This window comes from Canis lupus, chromosome 30, assembly GCF_011100685.1.
Source record: "Canis lupus familiaris isolate Mischka breed German Shepherd chromosome 30, alternate assembly UU_Cfam_GSD_1.0, whole genome shotgun sequence".
Classification (NCBI taxonomy): domain Eukaryota; kingdom Metazoa; phylum Chordata; class Mammalia; order Carnivora; family Canidae; genus Canis; species Canis lupus.
The window spans coordinates 30,712,809-30,733,559 of record NC_049251.1 but is presented as its reverse complement, the minus strand read 5'-3'; the positions used below and the strand labels follow the sequence as shown (position 1 = coordinate 30,733,559).

Here is a 20,751-nt window from a genome sequence, read left to right as displayed (position 1 = left end):
TGACTGTATCAAGCCTGTCTGTCCATGGCTAAGGGCGGGTAGGGAGGCCTTGGCCCAGGCTCTAGCACAGACTAGGGCAGCTCAGTGGGTATCGGATTCATTTCTAACACTTGACCTTCACTTCAGCGGCCAGTTTGCCTCCATCCTGAGTTCTCTGGATTCCCACCTGTGGAATGGGAAGAACCATGCATCTCTCCCATCCCACCTCAGGCCCAGCATCCTCCTGACCATCTGAGAGGACCAGTGAGAACGCAGGTCACCAGGATGGTAGCTCTTGCCCGCTGTACTTTTTAAAATAGGACCTATGCTTGGGCTCCCACCACCCTGGAAAAATTAAATCAGAATGTCTAGGAGTGAAGGCCAAGGCACAAGTGTTATATTTTTTAAACCTCCCAGGGTGATGCTAATGTGTAGCCAGGCCAAGAACAACCATCTGAGGAAATGAATCCTCACAAGCAGCAGAGAGAAGGTTCTTTGGTCTCTGGAAAAGCCCTGGCCAGGCACCCTTGTCAGATGGCTGACGGCTCTTCCCGTGCCCAGCTCTGGGCTGGACTCTGGGGGAGACTGTGTATGTGCGGGACAGAGCTGCTACAAACAAGGTCATATCCCAGCTCCCCCCACTGCAACCCACGGAATCTCCAAGGCTAATGGAAGAGACTGGACGCAAGCCATCTAGACCTGCTTATATAGCAGTGATGGCAAAAAAATAATGGTGAGCTGAGTTATTGTTCCAAACAGAGAAAGTCAATGAAGGCATGAAAACATAGTTGCACCTTTAATAAATGATCTTTAGGGACTCAAAAAAAAATATTGCACACCAGTGTTTATGACAACATTATTCACAATAGCCAAAAAGTGGAAACAAGCCAAGTGTCCATTGACAGAGAAAACGGATAAGTGAAATGAGGCATATTTATACAATAAAATAATACCATGGAGCCTTATAAAAGAAGGAGCTTGTGCCACATGCTACAACACAGATGAACCTTGAAACGTTATGCAAAGTAAAATACGCCAGCCACAAAAGACTAATATATGGTTCCAAATATAAAATATCCAGAATAGGCAAAGTCGTAGAGACAGACAGGAGAGATAGGAGGCAACCAGAGGCTGGAGAGAGGAGGCAACAGGGAGCTGTTACTCCGTAGGTACAGAGCTTCTGTTTGAAGGGGATGGAAAAGTCTGAGAAATAGTCGTGGCAATTATACAATACTGTGAATGTAATTAATGCCACTGAGGCATATGCTTAGAAATGAATAAAATGGCACAAGGTATATTATATATATTTTACACAATAGAAAAAGGTCTAAATAAATAATCTTGAGAGAATAAAATTAGGAAAATTAGGGCCAGCCATTGAAAAGCTGGGACCTAAAATCACCATTCACACATTCACCAATCCTTATATAAAAGTACATGTGAAGGGGCGCTTGGGGGCTCTGTCCAAAGCATCTACCTTTGGCTCAGGTCCTGATCCCAGGGTCCTGGGGTTGACTCTCTCAATGGGCTCCCTGCTCAGTGGGGAGCCTGCTTCTTCCTCTTCCCTCTGCTGTGCTCTCTCTCTTACACGTGCATGTGGTCTACCCCACATAAATAAATAAAATCTCTTAAAAATACATAATCACCAAAAGACTTTAAGAAAAGTATATGTGAGAAATGAGCCTCCAGTTTCTCATCTCTTTGTGAATTATCCAAGGTGGCTGTTTAAGCCCAGGCTGGCTGTCCCCTCTTCTGTCAACACCAGACCACATTCAGTAGGACAGCAGTGGTTAGGAGCTCAAATGCCCAGTCACTCCCCAGCTGTGTGACTTGGGACAAGTTACATAACCTCTCTGGGCCTCCAGTTCCTGATCAACAAAAACAGAGATCATAATCGCACCCCTTGCAAATGAGTTGTGGTGAGAATTAAATAAACCAGGAACACATTATCCCTGGACCCCAAAGTCTAGAAGAGGCCAGCGTGGAGAGCTTTCCAGGCTGGGAAAAGCTCGAAGGAACCAGCCAGGCCGCACACGAGCTGCCTAGAGAAGATACAACCATCTAAAACACCAGCCAGAACCAAAAATAATTAGGAACGTCTGTGACAGACAAAAATTGTGCGAAGGGGTGTCATTCCAAGGCCAAATTGGAAAGAGTTTGTGAGCATCTGTAAAAGAATGCAAAGTCCTGTTGTAATTTTAATGACCGTAGTTCTTATTCACCTTCAACAGGAAAAGATAATTGACTCGCCACAGCTCTGCCTCATTTCTCTGTCATTGTTGGGGGAATGAGGTGTTTTTAAGTGGATTTTCTAGATAACTGAAGCTTATCCCTGTGAACCCGGACATTTTTTTTTCTTCCATTTAATCACTCTGAGGGGAAATTTATGTGGAACAGATTACACACTTCCCTGCTTCCCTAATCAGAATATTCTAAATTGAATGTAACCTCTTCCTGTCAGCTTGGATTTGTGGGGCTATTTGCCCCTTTATTAATGGTTCTGTTAATATAGCAAATGCTTTGCTTTTTTTAGTCTACAAATGTTTTCTGTTTGTTTCCATGGTTTCCAACTGTGATATGAAGTGCTTTCTATGTATTTTTAGGAACGCCATGAAACCTGCAGACACATGGACACAAATTTACACGTGTGTGTGTACATGCCACTCACCCTGAGAACCCAGATTGTCAGGCTTCATGGGATTGTGTTTACATGTGCTTCTCTGACACTCCTGAAACATCCCTATTACTGCATTTCACCACGTGCCACTTATGCTGCTCCAGCGTCTCTGTTCCCACTAGGCTGTACGTTCCAAGAGCGCAGGTCACTTTCTGGCATGAGTTGGTGTTGGGCCAATGTTTGTTGAATGGGCAAGTAGAAGATGGAAAGCACCTGGGTGCTAGTGCAGCACTCAGTGGTAAGGGAAGGCTTTGAATGCGTCCTTGGATGTCCCTTAGGCACCTTAGACTCGTTGACCAAAATTAATATCATTCTCTTTTCTCCAACATCACTGCTTTTCCCCTTGGGTTCCCCCTAAAAAGATAGGTTTAGTGGCACCAATATCCACCCAGTGGCCCAAACCTGAGCCAGGCTGACATCCTTCCTCCCTCCTCTTTCTTCCCCCAGCATCCCATTGGTCACCCAGTCCTTGCTGTCTATACCCCACAAATACAGCTGGAACCTTCCCCTTCTCTGTGTTCCCCATGCTGCTTCCTTAGTCAAGCCCACTGCCATCTCTTTCCTGCTAAAACAGCCGGTCCCCCTGACCCCGCTGTCGCTCCATGTCTCCTGCCCACACAGCTATTCTCAGCAGAGCAGTCTTTCTATGGCTCCACCTAATCATGTCTGTGCCCGGCTGGGAACGCATCCAGAGCTTCCTGGCTGCCCCTGTAAAAAGTCAGTGCCCCAAACACAGCTCACAAAGCCCTTGGACCTGGGACCTGCCCAGGAAGCTGACCTTAAAAGTCTATACTCCAGACACACATACCTTTTTAAATTTTCTCTCATATCATGCTTTTCTCCAACTCCAGGCTTTTACATATATCAGTTACTCTGCTTAGAACCTTTCCCCATGCTCACCCTCTCACCCCCGTTTCGGGTCTTTTCTTTGAGAACATATTCCCTAACCCCCCAGTCTGGATTCAGACCCACCCATGCCCTTCTATATTGTCCTGAGCAACCCCTACTGTAGCATTTCTGCAGTATACCTTAAATGCTGCTTTAGCATCTCCATCCCCAGTAGACCGTGCACTCTACAGTTTGGGGTTTGGGCTGTGCTAGAGAGAATGGAGGTCACCTCTGATAAGCAAAGTGTAAGTATGCCCTAGGATGCGCCAAGAACAAACTGGCTCTGGACTCTGACAGTTTCCTTCAGAGTCAAGGTGTGAGGGCAGTAACCACAGCCCTAACAATGAAGGGAATCCCTTATTTTGGACCCTGGGATTGTTCCCCATGACGAACACAGAGGAAATGGCTAGCCTACGTGGTGTCTCTGCACATGTGCTTTACAGGTGCCACCTTATGCCCAATCACACCTCAGTTTCTGTCCTCAGGATCATCATTCAGAAAGTGTGCCCTTTACCAACAGTGGAGATTGCTGGAGCCAGACCTGAGCCCGCCCTTGACTATAACCTCGGGACATCACTTAACCCCTCTGACCCTTTATTTCCCCATCTGTAAAATGGAGAGTAATAAAACCTAACTTACAGGGTTTTAAATGTCACAAGTGAGCATTTAAAATGTGGTTGTCATTATCATTACGATGGAGTCACATCATATGTACATAAAATTTATGGGAATTCTACTACGCGTGCTTGGCAACAGAAAGAGAGAAACGTAGAGACCCAACTGCTGGGTACTTGGTCACAGTCCTGTGAACCTCTTCCAGTGTGAGTGGAGGTTGTAAACTATAACTGGACTTGATTTTTTTTTATTGAGCTATAATTGATATATTAGTTTCAGATATATAACATAATGATTCCACATTTGCATATATTGTGAGATGATCACAAGTCTAGCTAATATCTGTCACCATACATAGTTGCACATTTTTCCCTTGTGATGAGAAACTTTAAGATCTGCTCTTAGCAACTTTCACATATTATTAATTATACAGCATTATTTTTTTAAGATTTTATTTATTAGAGGGTGCATGTGCATGAGTAGAGGGGAAGAGCAGAGGGAGGGGGAGAAGCAGACTCCCTGCTGAGCAGGAAGCCCCATCCCAGGACCCCATGGTCTTCCTAGAGGACCTGACTTGGGGCGCTGACTTTCTACAGGCAGCCAGGAACCTCATGACCTGAGCCGAAGGCAGGCATTTAACAGACTAAGCCACCCAGGAGCCCCTATTATTAATTATACAGCATTATTAACTAGAGTCACCAGGACTTATTTATTTTATAACTAGAGCTTAGTGCCTTTTGACCACCTTTACCCATTTTTCCCACTCCCTATGCCCCACCTCTGGTAACCACCAATCTGTTCATTGCATCTATGAGTCTGGTTTTGTCTATTTGTTTTTTTAGATTCCACGTAAGAGAAATCATATGGTATTTGTCTTTGTCTGACTTATTTCACTTAGCATAATGCCCTCAAAGTCTATCCATGTTGTCACAAATGTCAGGATTTCCTTCTTTTTGTGGCTGAATAATATTCCTTTATATATATATAAGCCACATCTTCTTTATCCATTCATCCATCAGTGTACACTGAAGTTGCTTCCATGTCTTGGCTATTGTAAACAATGCTGCAGTGAACATGGGGGTGCAGATATCTTTTAGAGTTAGTGTTTTCATTTGCTTCGGATAAATACCCAGGGGTGGAATTACTCGATCATATGATAGTTCTATTTTTTAATTTTTTGAGGAGCCTCGATACTGTTTTCCATAGCGGCTGTACTACTTTACATTCCCTACAATAACCCAGAAGGTTTCCCTTTTCTCCACATCTTTGCCAACACTTGTTATTTCTTTTGAGACTAGCCATTCTGACAGGTGTGAGGTGATATCTCATTGTGGTTTTGATTTTCATTTCCCTGATGATGAGTGATGTTGAGCACCTTTTGATGGACCTGTTGGCCATCTGTATGTCTTCTTTATAAAAATGTCTGTTCAGACCCTCTCCCCAGTTTTTAATCAGATTGTTAGGATTTTTTGCTATTGAGTTGTTGGAGTTCTTTATATATTTTGAATATTAACCCCTTGAAATACATGATTTCCAAATGTTTTCTCTATTTAGTAGTCTGGTTTTTCATTTTGTTGATGGTTTCCGTTGATTGCGCAGAAGCCTTTTAGTTTGGTGTGGCCCCGCTTGTTCATTTTTGCTCTTGTTGCTTTTGTTGTCAGATTCCAAAAATCATCATAAGACCAATGTCAACGAGTCCACCACCTATGTTGTCTTCTAGTTTTATGGCTTCAGGTCTTAAACTTCAGTTTTAGCTCCATTTCAAGTTAATGTTTTTGTATGCTGCAAGATCATGGTCAAGTTTCATTCTTTTGTGAGTGGCTGTCAGTTTTCCTCACACCATTTACTGATAAGATTGTCCTTTCCCCACTGTATAGTCTTGGCTCCTTTGTCATAAATTAATTGACCATATATGCATGGGTCTATTTGTGGACTCTCTATTCTGTTTCACCAATCTATGTGTCTGTTTTTTGTTTTGTTTTTTTTTTAAAGATTTTATTTATTCATGAGAGACACAGAGAGAAAGAGAGGCAGAGACACAGGCAGAGGGAGAAGCAGGCTCCATGCAGGAAGCCCGATGTGGGACTCGATCCTGGGTCTCCAGGATCCCGCCCTGGGCTGAAGGTGGCGCTAAACCGCTGCCCTATGTGTCTGTTTTTATGCCAATACCATACTGTTTTGATTACTAGCTTTGTAATACAGTTTGAAATCAGGAAGTGTAGTGTCTCCAGCTTCATTCTTATTTTTCAAGTCTGCTTTGGCTCTTGGACTTGATTTTGCCTCACTCTCTGTAGTACCAGGAAGTAAATACAGGGTGAGACTTACTCATAATCTGGCAGCTCAGTTTGTATATGTGATTATTTGGGGCACAGATAAAAAAGGAATAAAGCAGGATAGGGTAGTTGGGATTTGGGCCCAGGCTGGTTCCATCTTCTATTTTTTTTTTAAGATTTTGTTTATTTATTCATGAGAGACAGAGAGAGAGAGGCAGGGACACAGGCAGAGGGAGAAGCAGGCTCCATGCAGGGAGCCCAACGTGGGACTCGATTCTGGGACTCCAGGATCATAACCTGAGCTGAAGGCAGCGCTAAACCACTGAGCCACCCAGGCGTTCCTTCTTCTAAAGGATGAGGGACAGCCTCCATGACATTGACCACTTGACCTTGATCAGCAAGTGGGAGGTACATGCAAGGGAGTTTGTGGGGCTGATGGAGTGACTCCTCCATCAATGCCTTAGTCCCCAAAGATCCCAGGTACTCACTGGCCTCAGTAGAACCTTGTGCTCTTGTACCTGCCCAGCCCTCAAGTGCCACTGTCTCTTTGTTCATACTGAGCCTGCCCAGAGACACCTTCTCCAATCCCACTCACCCGCCCCCTTCCCTTTCTGGGTGTCTAAACCCTAGAATCACGGGAGCACAAAGGTCAACTGCTCATCTCCTTGTCTTCAGGAGGTAGGATGTCTAGCCATTCCAGTTTGCCCAGGACTGAGGGATTTCTCAGAATGTGGGATTTTAGTGCTGAAACCAGGACAGTTGGTCACTCTGATAGGCAGACAAGGGAGAGACAGCCCATTTCAGATGCCCTCTCCTCGGGAAGTCTTGCCTAATCTCCTTAGCTGGGAGCAATCTTTCCACTGACCTCCTGGAACATTTTTTGTGCCTATCCATGTCCATGCTTGAACTCCGCATCCGTCATACTCCAGGATTCAAGTGAATGAGGCTATGGTGTGGGGACATCTTGTGTGTCTTGTGTGCACCAGGTGAGGGTCCTAGTGGGAGGTGGCAGTAGGCTGGATGACCTACTTGGGGCTCTCCATTCAGGCCCTTTTCACAGCTGTGGATATTTCTGCAAAGCGGGCTCAGATAGCACTCTTTGAAACATTTAATTACATACGATGATCTTGAAAGCTGTCTGCCCCCTCCCAGGGAAACATTGCTTTTTCCTGCACCTTCTGAGGTTGGCTACTTGGAAAGTAAAGGAATTGAACTGAAAGTGAAGCAACGGCGGGGGCGATGGCCCTTGCTGCCTCCTCACCAGAGGAGAGCAGTGCCCAGCGAGGAAGGCCGTCGGGGCCTCAGCACTGCCCTCCGTCCTACGGATAGTCCCTCGGGGCCTCCCTCAGCCCTGGCCGGCTCCTGTCTTGCAGGCTGTGACAGCGACCACTGGGGCCCCCACTGCAGCAACCGCTGCCAGTGCCAGAATGGAGCCCTGTGCAACCCCATCACGGGGGCCTGCGTGTGCGCCCCCGGCTTCCGCGGCTGGCGCTGTGAGGAGCTGTGCGCGCCCGGCACCCACGGCAAGGGCTGCCAGCTGCCGTGCCAGTGTCACAACGGGGCCAGCTGCGACCCCCGCACCGGCCAGTGCCTCTGCGCGCCCGGCTACACCGGAGTCTAGTGAGTACCTGTGGGTGAGGGGGTGGGGGTGGAGTGGGGGGTCCCTCCAACCGAGAGATGGTGGGAACAGAAGGGAGTTCAAGCCCGTCCTGGCCACCAGCTCTCTGGCGCTGGGACTCCAGGTCCTATGCAGGTTACATGCCCAGGCCTCTCCCCCCACCCAGGCCCCAGGGGGACAGGTGCAGCCTGAGACCAAGCAGGGCCAGGGGAGCACTTTAAACTCCTCCCCCGTCCTGTCCCGGGCTCCCAGAGCTCAGCTTAGCAGTCTCCTCTGATCACAACCCAAATGTTGCTACTCCCCTGGGTCCTGACCCTTCCAGGCTATTTGAGAAAGAGGTGGACGAGGGCCCCGGGCAGGTATCGTGTATAGATTCGGGGAACTCACTGTTGCCTGTTGCTCCGATCTGTCTTCTCCCCTCAGACCCCAAACAGCCCCTCACTCCAGTTTCCAGGAGTCTGTACTGCTTCACTGAGACCCGCCCCCTGCTCAGAGGCAAGACTGAAGTTCTCCCCATCCTGTCGATGGCTCAGTGGCCTCCCAATAGCCCTAGGTCCTGAGAGGGCACCCAAGGACACTGGCCAGGGACACATCCTTGACTGACGATGTTTACTGCCTGGCCAGTCCCACTCATGCCCAGGGCCAGTGCCCTAAGGCCCAAGGCCAAGATCCTGCGCAGATGCTCCCTCATACCTCAGCAGTGCACATGAGCCTGTTACAGTAACTGAGAACCTTCCAGAGCCTGGAAATGGGGCATGCTCCAGATATCCTCTCTCCCTAAATCTTTTAGAATCTAGATGGATCCTTAAAAGCTGGATTGATTAATCCCTTCTCAGTGTCATTACTCCTGGTGCTCCTTTTGCCTGGCATGCCCTTCCTTCCTTTCTCCCAGTGAAACTAACTTCACCCTCAGGACCCAAGTAAAAATGTCGTCGTCTCACAGAAGGCTTCCTCCCCAGAACACTCTTCTTGACACTATGAGCACTTAAAGTCATCCCACAGGTACTGGCCAAGCACACAACATTCCAGTTCCTTATATCCGAGCCCTGTTTCCCCCTTCTGGCAGGAAGCAGGACTGCATTTCAGCTAGTGGCCCAGTTCACACTGACTGTGAACTCACTAATTCCTGGGGAGCCCTGGGGCCCTGCCGTCCGACTAAATGCTGCCGTGGCTAACACCTCTGCTTCTCCATGCAGCTGTGAGGAGCTGTGCCCACCTGGGAGCCATGGGGCTCACTGCGAGCTGCGCTGCCCCTGCCAAAATGGGGGCACCTGCCACCACATCACTGGAGAATGTGCCTGCCCCCCAGGCTGGACGGTAGGTGGGCCCTCAGGACCTGGGTGGAACCCCGTGAGAGGTGTGGGCATCCCTCGCTCACACACCTTACCAGGTTAAATTCTCCCATCCCGAAAATCCTCCCTCCTATCCGTGGTCATGGGCATCCCTAGACGCTGCCAGGGCTGCCATGGACACGACTCTGAATCACGTCTGCCTCTAAGCGCTGTGTGAACTGATGGCAAGCTACTTAACCTCTCTGTGCCTGTGGTCCCTCATGCTCAAAGGAGTTGAAATCTAGATTAGCCCTGTCCCCAGGTGTAGGTGCTCGCCTGAGCTGCCACGGGCTCTGGGCTGGATGTGACAGGACAGAGTGTGGTGTAAGGACAGGGCAGCCGGTGGGAGGTGAAGGGAAGATAGCAGAGCATGGATCCCATGCAGTTCTAGAACTTGAGATTCCCAGCCTCTACCCCCTGCTCTCTGACACACACTTCCTGATTCTGTGGGCCCAGATCTGTATTTTAACATGTGCTCCAGGCAATTCTGTTGCAGCCTCAACCTGTCCAGGTCTTATGTCTGGAAACCACTACAATGGACAAAGGGGATGGGAATTATAACCTCTCGGGTCGAAATTCAGGTGCTCTGTCCAATGTTGACCCTGAAAAAAGCGCTCAGCTACTCTGGTCTCTGCTTCCCCATCTGTAAGCAGAACTGCTAAATAGCTAAGCCCTAGCCTTCCTAGCTGCCATGCTTGGCAAAAGGCTCAGATGAGGCAGTGCACGTCCAAAGTGCTTGCAAACCCTCAAGTCCTTTATAATTGCTTGTGTTACATCCCTGGATCCCATAGCCTATCTATGAGCCTCCTTTTCAGCTCACGTGCTCTTTCAGTGCTCCTCTCCCCCTGCCACAGACCCCAGCTTCTCAGGAGCAGAGAGTCACTAAGACTGACTTTCCTGGGCTCTCTCCCTGCCTCTGACTCTCCAGTAACACACCCTGTGTCAGGGGAAGCTCAGTGACACAGCCAGCTGTCTCCCTTGGGGCCTGAAACTTGGCAAAGCTGGAGAGGACAGGGTTGCTGAGCAGGAGCAGGATATTTCGGGAGGCTGTGAACGCAGGGGTCACAGGGAGCAGGCAGGAGGGATGCCCACCAGGCCCACGGACACAGGCACAGATTCGCCAGGATTTTTTAGAGCAGGAAAGGACCGGGAGTTGATATGGTCCAGTGGTGTCCAAACTCGGCTGCACACCAGAGTTTCTGAGGACGGGGGGCTTAAGTACAGATTCCCAGACCCCACCAGGGACCTTCTGGGGCCTGGGCCTCTATCTTTTAATAAGCTCCCTAGATGATTCTGAGGCAGCCAAGCCTGTCTGTAGGTCTGCATTTGGAAGTAATTGATCGAGACTGTAGGATTTCCTTCTATGTTTCACAGACCCTAGGGTTTCTTAGGGGTGAGGATGAGGAGCTTAATAATTAGCACTCTGGGTCCCACATACCTGCTCTTCTCCATTTGGATCTACTTTCTATATTGAGGTTCTAGGTAAGATTTCACATAAAAACAGGGTCTCCCAGCTTTTAGAGGTTTGAACACCACTGGTCTGTTAATACATTCCTTTCTCAGACGAGGAAGCTGAGGCCCAGAGAGGCTGAGTGAGCTGCCCAAGGCCACACTTCTGGTTAAGAGGAAGGTGGGCTAGAATCTGGGTGTCCTGACTCTAGACTCTCAAACCGCAGCCCTTGGTGTCTGAGGATAAAGGCTGTTGCTGTCTCTCCCACATTTGCCCATTTCTCCCACCCTGCACCACTCTCTGAAAAGACCCACTTATCTCCAACTGGCTTCCAGAATTCCACCACCCGTGGAGTGGGTCCTCAGAGGCCTAGCTGTAGGCAGTGAGATTGGATCAAGGTGAGGTAGGAAGAGAATAGGCCCAGGCCAGGCCCTGTACCTGTAAAGGCATCTCCAAAGAGACTGATGGAGGCCAGTGATTGAAGGCAGGGGAAGGGTGGAGGCCAACACATGGAGGATTTTTTTTCTCCCCAGCACAGTGAGAGGTTTTTTTCTTCCAGATGACAAGAAGCTCTGTCAATAGAAGCCTCTGGATTTGGGGACTTTATGTTTTTAATTTTATTGTAGACAATTGCATTTCTATTTTTGACACAGCATTTAACTTGCAGATTTGTATGAATTATTAATACCCCTCGTGCATGCAGAGACACAGTGGAGTGAAGCTGTGGCTCAGTCCCTGGGACCCCTCCCTGGAAGGGCTGGGGCCAGGAAGAGGGTGCTGGGCAGAAGGGTCCCGCCTTCCTCATCCTCCAAGACCTCACTTTCTCCCTGGTCTCCGGTGGCTTCGGCCATACTCAAAATCTAAAGAATACAATTGCTAACTCACACAGTGCAGCTCCCCAAAGAACTGAGACATTGAGCAGAGCTGGAGAAAAGTTGCCAGCACCCCTGGCCCTCCAGGCCCCTCCTCAGAGATTCCTGGCCACCAGGCTCTAGGTGTACCTGTAGGACACTCCACTTGCCTAGCTGTCGTTATCTCTTTCCAGGAGGGGCCTTTGCAAAGAGCCTGGGAAATTATTACTCTTTATCGTTCACCTTTCAGAGGAGAGAAGCCAGGTGTGAGTAGTTGGATGAGAGTGAGAACTGAAGACAGAAGGGGAAGTAGGAGGAGATGTGATCAGCTCCCGTTAGGAGTTCCTAGTCGGATGGTGGAAGCTGGATATAGTGTGTTTATGTGCATGTACACACACCCACACACCCACACCCACATAGAGGAAGCAACAGGCCTGAGGAGAGATGGGGCTGATGTGCTGGGAACGTGTCCCAGAGGGCCAGCAATTGGTGTTTGGAGCCAAGGCTGTAAAACCACAGATGCTCAGGTTCAGGAAGGATGGCTAGTCGAGACCCATGCCCTGGCCGGTACCTGGACCATTTCCTCAGCACCCGCACCAACCACTAGTCACTGACCACTGAGAGCATCCCTGCTACCTGGGACAGGGGTGGTCATTGGAAATGCCTTCAGATGGTTGGAGAGTCTGGGTCATTCCTTCTCTGGAGGAATTGGTGGTGGCCTGCCTGAGGCCTCTTATTTATGCTCCATTTAGCCACCGTCCTCTTAAAGAGTGGCTGGTTTCCAGATTTTGACAAACCATTTGGTCTAACCACTTCTCAGAGGAGCAGGACTATTGCCTCCCCTCATATGCAACCTTCTGGATGCCACTCCGCCCAAGAACCCACTGCAGTCAACCCCCTTGGTTGACCAGAGGGCAGGTGTGTGAGTCTGCTGGGGTGGTTGTGACAAAGTAGCAGAGACTGGGGACCTTAAATAACAGAAATGTATTTTCCCACAGTTCTTGAGGCTAGAAGTCCAAGATCAAGGTGTTGGCAGGATTGGATCCTTCTGAGGCCTCCCGCCTTAGCTTGTAGATCCTACCCACTCCCTCTGTGGGTGTCTGTGTCTTAATTGACTCTTCTTATAAGGATACCCATCAGATTAGATTAGGGCCCACTCTCAGGGGCCTCATTTTCACTTTATTACCTCTATAAAGACCCTATCTCCAAATACAACATTCTGGGCTACCTGGAGATAAGATGATATGAATGTGGGTAGACACAATTCAGCTCATAACAGCAAAAGAAAAACCAGAAAACCGGAAGAGAAGCCATAGCCTTCTCTTATTTAAGTGAACACTTCGCTGCCTGCTGTCTCCCCCATCCATCCCCCAAGCCTGTTCCTCCAATCAGCAACATTATCAGTTAAGGTTTTCCCACTCTTCCCAGGCTCCGGTGGTGCTGGGCCCCTAGTAGGTACAACACCAGGTGTTCGCTTGGGTGGAATTAATATTGGTTAAGGGCCTGCTTCTTAGGATACTGTACTAGGTTCCTTCACATCTCCAACCTCACTTGACCTCCACAACCACCTTGGAGACTGGGAGTTTTGACTCCCGTTTTATAGGTGGGGAAACTGAGGCTCAGAACAATCACGGGACTTGTCATAGCTCAGCCATCTGGGAGGAGGCAGCGCTGAGACTTGAGCCCCAGTGCTCACTTTGAGTCCAGTGTCCCGTCAACCACACTGGGCAGCTGTCCCTTCCAAGGTATGGAACTACTTCAGGCTCCAGGAGCTCCAGCCTGAGGAGGGATTCAGGCACCTGGGGTACCTGCAGTTGGGGAATGTCGAGCAGGGTCTTCTTGGTGCTTGCCTACCTGTCCAAAAAGTCTCCAGGATGCCTGATTTCCTTGGAAAATGTTGGAAGGAAGTACTCTGTGCACCAAGCTTCCCTACTGGCCTCCTCAGGGAGCCCTCATCATGTCTCAGAAGCTTGTGCAGTGCAGTGAGGAAGGCAGGCCTCTGTGGGGGACCCCTCCCACCCCCTTCTGTGACTCTTCCCTGCCCTTCTCCTCACATGCACACTCATCTTGCTGTTCTCAGCTGCTGCCTCTCCCCCTGCAAGCCCTCTCCCTCTGCCCCATCTCAGCCCCTCACCTTCTGACAAGCAGGGAAGAGAAGTCTGAGCTAAAAGGCCTCCCACTTAATTCATTACAGTAAACTGGATGATATTGAAAAATGACTTGGGTCTGGCAGCATTTTCCTAAGCAAACTGCTTCCTCCGGGTTGGCAATTATTGGTGCGTAATAACTGGATGTTGAACTAATTGATTAATTAATTGCACGAGAATCCTCATTCTCTGTAAGAGAAATGACTATCTCTAGTGTGGGAGAGGCTGGAAGGGCAGCTGGTTCAGAGGTCTGTTTAGTAAAGACCTAAGATTCATAGATATAGTATTTAAAGTTATCTACTCTCACAAGGCTAGTATTGGAGGAAGGGGAAAATAGTCCTCTTACTCATCCAGGAAGGCAGGTATGTTCACATCCTGTGGGTGATTCTTCTGGCATTTCCCTCCATATTTCTGCATCACATACTTCACTGCCATTTCCCGACTTTTCCATTATAGACATTTGTTGAATCTGTTGACTTCCTACCACAGATGAATATTCAAATCAGATACAGACACATGCAATCCTTCCCCCACCCTCTCAAGTGGGACTTTATTATAAGTGTTGGTTGAATCATTTTGATGACATTAATGATTTCATAATATCAAGACATAATGAATTCAAAATCAATGTTTATATTAATATGCTCACTTCTGTATTATCACTAATTTATCCCTAAAACTCTCTGGCAGAACTTGAAACCTGTCAATAAGGTCAGACACATCAGCAATCTCTCAATTTGCTTTTCATTTCTGTTTTTTTCTGAGGCCGCACTCCCACACTGGAGCTTTGTGTGCTTCAGTTCCTGCTGCCCTGTGTCATTTTGGACTTCCTTTCACTGGCATCCTGAAATTCCCTTAACTTCTCTGCTCTGTTGGTGTCCCCATTTCTTTCTTCTTTCTTGAATAATTCTGTTGGATGAAAAAAAAAGAATCCTCCAGTAGCTTCCTGAGAAAGTTCATAGAAAGTTAATTTTTTGAGGCTATTTGAATGTGAAAATGCCTCTGTTGAATCCCTATTTACATGTTAGTTTAGCTGGATATAGAATTCTAGGTTGCAAATTATTTTCCTCCAAATTTCTAAGGCATTTCTCCATTATCATCTGGCTTCTAGTCAAGAAGTCCAGTATCTTTTGGTTCCTGTTCTTTTGTTTTTGTTGTTTTAAGATTTTATGTATTTATTCATGAGAGACATAGAAGAGAGGCAGAGACACAGGCAGAGGGAGAAGCAGGCTCCATACAGGGAGCCCGATGTAGGACTTGATCCCAGGACTCCAGGATCACACCCTGGGCCAAAGGCAGGCACTAAACCCCTGAGCCACCCAGGTATCCCTTGGTTCCTGTTCTTTTGAATGTAAGTTTCTAAAAGCTTTGGGGAGAATTTATCCATCAAAGTATAAATTTTATAGTGACAAGCCTTAATGTGGGTGTTTTTCACTTTCATAGACCTTTTCAATTCAGAGATCAGTGCTTTCCATCCCTCCATTCTGGGAAATTTTTCTTGTATTATTTTTCCCATTTAATTTAGACACCTCCACTTTTTCTGTTCCACTGTCTGCAATTCTCTCTTAATCAGCTATCAGACCTCCTGGACTGATCATCTAGTTTTATTATATTTTGCTCACAATTTCCTTCCTTAGTGCCTCCGCCTCCTCCTTCTTTCTTATTCTTCTCTGTGGGAGATTTCTTCATCTTCCAACTTTTCTACTGCAATTTTTTAAATTCCTGCCATCTTATTTTTAGATTTCAAAAACTCTTTGCTTTTCTCAGGCTATCTCCTTTTATAGCACCCCACTCCCATAGATTAAATGATTTCATATAACTACCTACAGATATCCATTTTAATGATAATAGAAGTTTATAATTCTCTTCTTAAATGTTTTCTTTGCTCCCTGCATAGCTCCCATTACCTCTATGTTCCTTTTGTGTATTTGTCTGCCTGCTTAGGTCTTCATCTGTCATGTTAGAGCCTCATTTGAAATATCTGGTGACCCTTCACCACCTGTTCATGCTTTACAGCAAGCCTCAGGAAAGCTGGTTGGAAGCCTATGGGTAGAGGGTGTTGCCAGGCTTGTTGTGACCGATAGGACCCTTAAATATTGCTATTGGTAGGTCTTTCCCCTTGAGTTTATTGGTGTCCCCAGGAAAGAATCCTCCAAAATTCTGCCCGTGGGAATAGAGTGATAATCAGCAGTCTAGTTGCTGAGCAGGTGAAGTTGCATGGGCTCCTCATTTCTCATGGCACCCCTTCAGCTGTAGTTTGGTATACCTATGACCAAGCCTACATGGGCCAACCTCTTCAAAAGTCAACTGCCAGGCCAGGCTTCTGCCAGACTGGGGAAGTCACCTGGCTCTTTGAAGTGGGGGCAGAGGTCTGGGGTCTTGTTCTCTCTTTTATAAACTTTCAGCATACCTGCACTTTGACCCTCAGAGTCTCCTGGTATCTCTGATTCCTGAGCTTTTCTGAGGTTACTATCTTCCAGCATGTGACATCTCATGTCCTGCATGACCTCTGCTCCCATTCTTTTTGCCTTTGTAGGCTCATACCTTTCCCCCTTTGCTCTTATGTTAACAGGGTTTGGGAAAGAAGTGTGTGTTTCCAGACCATCATGTAGAATCAGTCTCTGTTTTTCCTCAGCACTTTACCGTATGCCAGTGTGAGAGCACTTAGCATATTGTACTTTAGTTATCTGCTTTTCTTGCCTCTCTCCCCAGTAAACTGGGAGGTCACTAATTGAGCCTTCCTCATATTTTTGTATCCCTAATGTCTAACACAGTGCCTGGTATACGGTAGGCACTTCATAGATGTGTGCTGAATAATTGGATGAGCCAATTGGCCTCAGTCTCCCTCTCTCTCAAGTGGGACTTTAGAACCACAATGTCCAGCTTCTTATGCTTCTATAATTGAGAAAGTCCCACTGAGGAAATGGGGTGGTCCCTGGGGTTGTACTAGCTGTGCCTCTTCTAGGAGAGAGTGGCATCAGGATTGCCCTACCCCTATGTCTTCCCTCATCTGCTTCAGGGAGCAGTGTGTGCCCAGCCTTGCCCACCAGGGACATTCGGCCAGAACTGCAGCCAGGACTGTCCTTGCCACCATGGAGGGCAATGTGATCATGTGACTGGACAGTGCCACTGCACAGCTGGATACATGGGGGACAGGTAAGAGAATTGTCAACTACTGTCCTTGCTCTTTGTGTTGCTCATTTTCCCAGCAGCCTTGCAGAGAGTGGCTGAGGTTCAGTACCCCACAGCGTTCCTCTGTGAGTTTTCCTACTTTCTCAGAGAGTATTCAGAGTCCTCCTGCCTGGAAGATTCATCAGCTCATCCTTCCTGGCCCTTGGTCTGCTACACACACACACACCTCCCCCTGCTTAGTGACCCAAGCCCTAGACTTGCTCTGACTTACCAGGAGAGGAATGTGAACACCTACCACCCTTTCTGCTTTCTGCCTCACTGGAGGGAGGCAGTGGCACCAATAATCCAAAGAAGCTGGGAGTGTAAACTAGTTCACATGTTTTGCATGATTTCTTCTAGAACTCCATTTTATTTTTATTCCGAATTTGGTTTATACCAAAAGGATATTGGCATCAGTTTGCCTCCTCTGAGGGCGAGTGGCCTGACAACTGAACAAGGGCACCCATGTCCTGGAATCAGACCAGCCTTGCAGAGCAGATAACCCACAAAACACGTAACTGAGGAATTACTGTACGTGCACATTTGCCATTGCAGGAAGATGCTGTGATGATAGGGTAGGTGCTGTGGAAGATGAGTGAATTCGGAGCTGGAAGAGGACCATAGGACCCAGGCCACGCCTCAACTACATATGTCTCTTCTAGCAGAGAGAGGAGCGGTAGGGTGGAAGCTCTCACACCCCTTCTCTGCTTCTGTGGGATCCATGTTTCATCTCTGGCCCTGGGTTTTGTTACTTTGCCCAGACAAAGTGAAGCAAAGGAACATTTTTTCGCCATCCCTCTGCTTCCCCTGCCCAGGTAACATCAGCAAGCAGGGATTTAGGCTGAGTCAACTAATTGATCCTCCTGGCTGTGACAACATAATTGGGCTCCTCCAACTGTCACTGGAGTCAGCCCCAAATCTTTGATGATGGTCAGAAAAGCAATTTTCCTTTTTTTTTTTTTTTTTTTGCCTAAGTTTGTTGGCCTCTAGTCTGAAGTCTTTTGAGCCAGGTCTGATGTCTTTGTGAGCTAGAGTGCATCTCCATGGGCTTCCCAGCCTTAGAACATGGGGTATGGCATCCAGAGATCCTCCCTGACTTCTGTCAGAGACGGGGTCTCTGGGGTAGGTTAGCAGGGTGGTGGGGAGGGCTGAAGCACTGAGCCCAGCTTTCTATCCCCATCCTCTCCCCTAATAAGGAAATGCTCAGGATGAGCAAGTAGGGTCAGGAGGCAAAAGACCCCAGAACCAGAACAGGACCCTTTGTTTCAGTCCACTTACACATGAGAGGTAATCAAGCTCACTTGTTGCTGGAAAGGCACAGGCCCAGACTTCCAGCTGGATGGACTCAGCACCAGTAGGCCTTATGTCACGGACTATCTCGGTTTTCACTGCCAAAATGTACCCAACAGAAAAGTAATCCTAATCCCTCTTCTTGTTGGGTCCCACCCGTGATCCTGGGGCAGAGAGAAATCCCAAATCCTTGGGGCCCTCTGAGCAAGCTTCACCCATCAACTAGAGAGGGTTCAGTGGGAGGGCCAGGTAGCATTTGGGTTTCCCACCTCAACGGGCCGCCTAGTGTTTAATATTTTAGAAAATTGCCTCCATTAATTTTGTAGGTGACAACTGCATTAACCCTCCCCAAATCATTGCAAGCATATTAAAGTTGAGTGGATGTAATAATGCGGGCCTCCCCAGATAGGCAAAATCCAGTGCAAATTAAACATGAAACGTAACGAGGGCTTTGCAGCTCATTTTGTAATTTAATTGAGCAATGGATCTGGGTGTTAATGGCAATATCAGACACATTAGATTGATATGTTGCAAAGGAAGGATGTTTAAGTAGAAAACTAATTCCTGCTGTGATTACCCTTCTGTTCCACAGGCCCCGTTATTAGCATGCTTTGTGGAAAATTCATTAGCAGTCATTGCTTGATCTCTAAATAAATAAGTTGTTTAAATTGTGAGTAGGAAAAAAAAAAAAAGAGAGGCTGATTATGTAAATGGATTAGCTTGTCAATATTTCATTTCCAGATTCTTTTTCTGGGGCTGTGGAGTCAGTCACTTCATAAATATGGCAGGGTAGGGTAGTGCCCTTCAGGAGGAGCTCACCGGCCAGGGCTCGCTCTGCCCAGTTCTGCTGGGTAGCAGAGAGCAGGAATGTTCCAGGGGGAGGGAGGAGCTGTCAAGAGGGCCTCCTGGCTTGGGTTTCTAGCCCTGGTGCCTGAGACATCTGAAGAGAACCAGACTGAGTGACTTCTGGGAAAATCCATTCTGAGGCTGAAAAGGAACTAGCAGTTCAGATAGTGGCTTTCCAGCTGTTCGGTGCTTGACGTCCAACTGTCCTGCCTCAGTTTCCCTCTTTCCCTCCTCCATCCTCCTCCTCCCCCCCTCCTCCTTCCTGTCTTCTACCCTCTGTTTCTTCTCTAGACAACTTCTTCCTTCTTCTATCTTCTTCCCTTTTATGTTTTCTTATTAAAAGGGACCTCAGCCTGGCTAAAATGCAGCAACAGCTGCAGGGGAGCAATCTGGGGTCATGTCAGCCACTTGCAGGCTGTAGGAAGCTTGGCACACACCTCACCTGTCTGCACCCCAGCCCCCTCAACTCCACATTGGGGGCGATGGGCATATCCACTGCTTTAGGGGCCTGGGGCTGGTATTAGGGCCTGCTTAGCTGGAAGCTTCTCTCCAACTGCTGCCCCCGGTTGCTGCCCTCATCCTTTCTTCCACATCCCTCCTTTTGCCACAGTGACTCTAAGGGGAGAATGGGTGGCATCTTCCTTGGGGAAGCCCTAAGGCCTAGACCCCAGTCACTCTCCTCCTCTCCCTGTCATCATGGGCACAAGGTGACAAAGAGAAGAGAGACAGAGGTGCCCCATGCAGAGTTGCCAAGACTCGCATCCGACACCCTGGCCACTAGGCCTCAGGCACTTGCCGCCCAGCTCGACAGTATCACTAGGGCCTGGCCACGCCCCCTGGTGAGCAGCACCCAAGGGGCCCCATACACGGCTCTCCTTGTCCTAGTCCCAACACTGGTTCCAACTCATGACTGTCCAAGATTTAATAAAGAAATTAGGGCTGTTTGGGGGGTGTTTTTTTTATTCCCCCCACACCAGTACCCTTATTGTGGAAGGCATAAGAATGCCTGAAAACAGTGGTCTAGATGACAGTTAGAACAGTTTAGAATTCTGTAAGCCCACTCCTGTGGTTGACATTTTGGAATTCTTCCCTTTGGACCTTTCCATGCCCCCATCTGGGGCGGAAAGTCAGATGGGCTCTGCTATGAGAACTTCAGAAAACAGTATTAACAAGAGTATTAATCATAACCATCATTCTTACTGAGCCCTCACAGTGCATGGGACACCTTTCCAAATGTTTACACCCATTATCTCGTTTAATCCTCAAACAACCTGGTGAGCTTTAGTTATTATCATTCCCATTTTATGATGAGAAAGCAGATGTCAGAACTGCCCTTCCAGCACCCCTGAAGCAGTGCTGGGACTCGGGTCATTTCCCTTGTCTCTGGGATGCAGGAGTCACCCACCGCTGTTACCCTGTATGCCCCCAGGTGTACCCCTGACCCTGTCAGGATCCAGCTGCAGTGACAATGACTCCACACCCCTGGGGAATAGCCCTGGTCTGGGGTGAGGGGTGTCAGGCAGTCAGCAGCGGGGGCTCTACTCCTCCACAGAGGATCCACGACTAGTGGCTGTGAGGCAATGAGTGGAGTCATCACGGTTATGCTGGGACCTCC

The 20,751-nt window shown here is 48.1% G+C and overlaps 1 protein-coding gene across 5 annotated transcripts in view; it reads left to right on the top strand.

The window, feature by feature from the left end:
- Positions 1 to 20,751, top strand: part of MEGF11 (multiple EGF like domains 11) — a 344,798-nt gene that overhangs the window by 259,741 nt on the left and 64,306 nt on the right. For all 5 annotated transcript variants that reach the window (XR_005381792.1, XM_038580760.1, XM_038580759.1 and 2 more), the window contains exons 7-9: positions 7,806 to 8,052; positions 9,247 to 9,367; positions 16,849 to 16,985. Coding sequence is in view for 4 of the 5 variants with exons in the window: in XM_038580760.1 (XP_038436688.1) it covers positions 7,806 to 8,052; positions 9,247 to 9,367; positions 16,849 to 16,985 (505 nt within the window). In the remaining variant the exon portion in view is untranslated. The remainder of the gene's footprint in view (positions 1 to 7,805; positions 8,053 to 9,246; positions 9,368 to 16,848; positions 16,986 to 20,751) is intronic.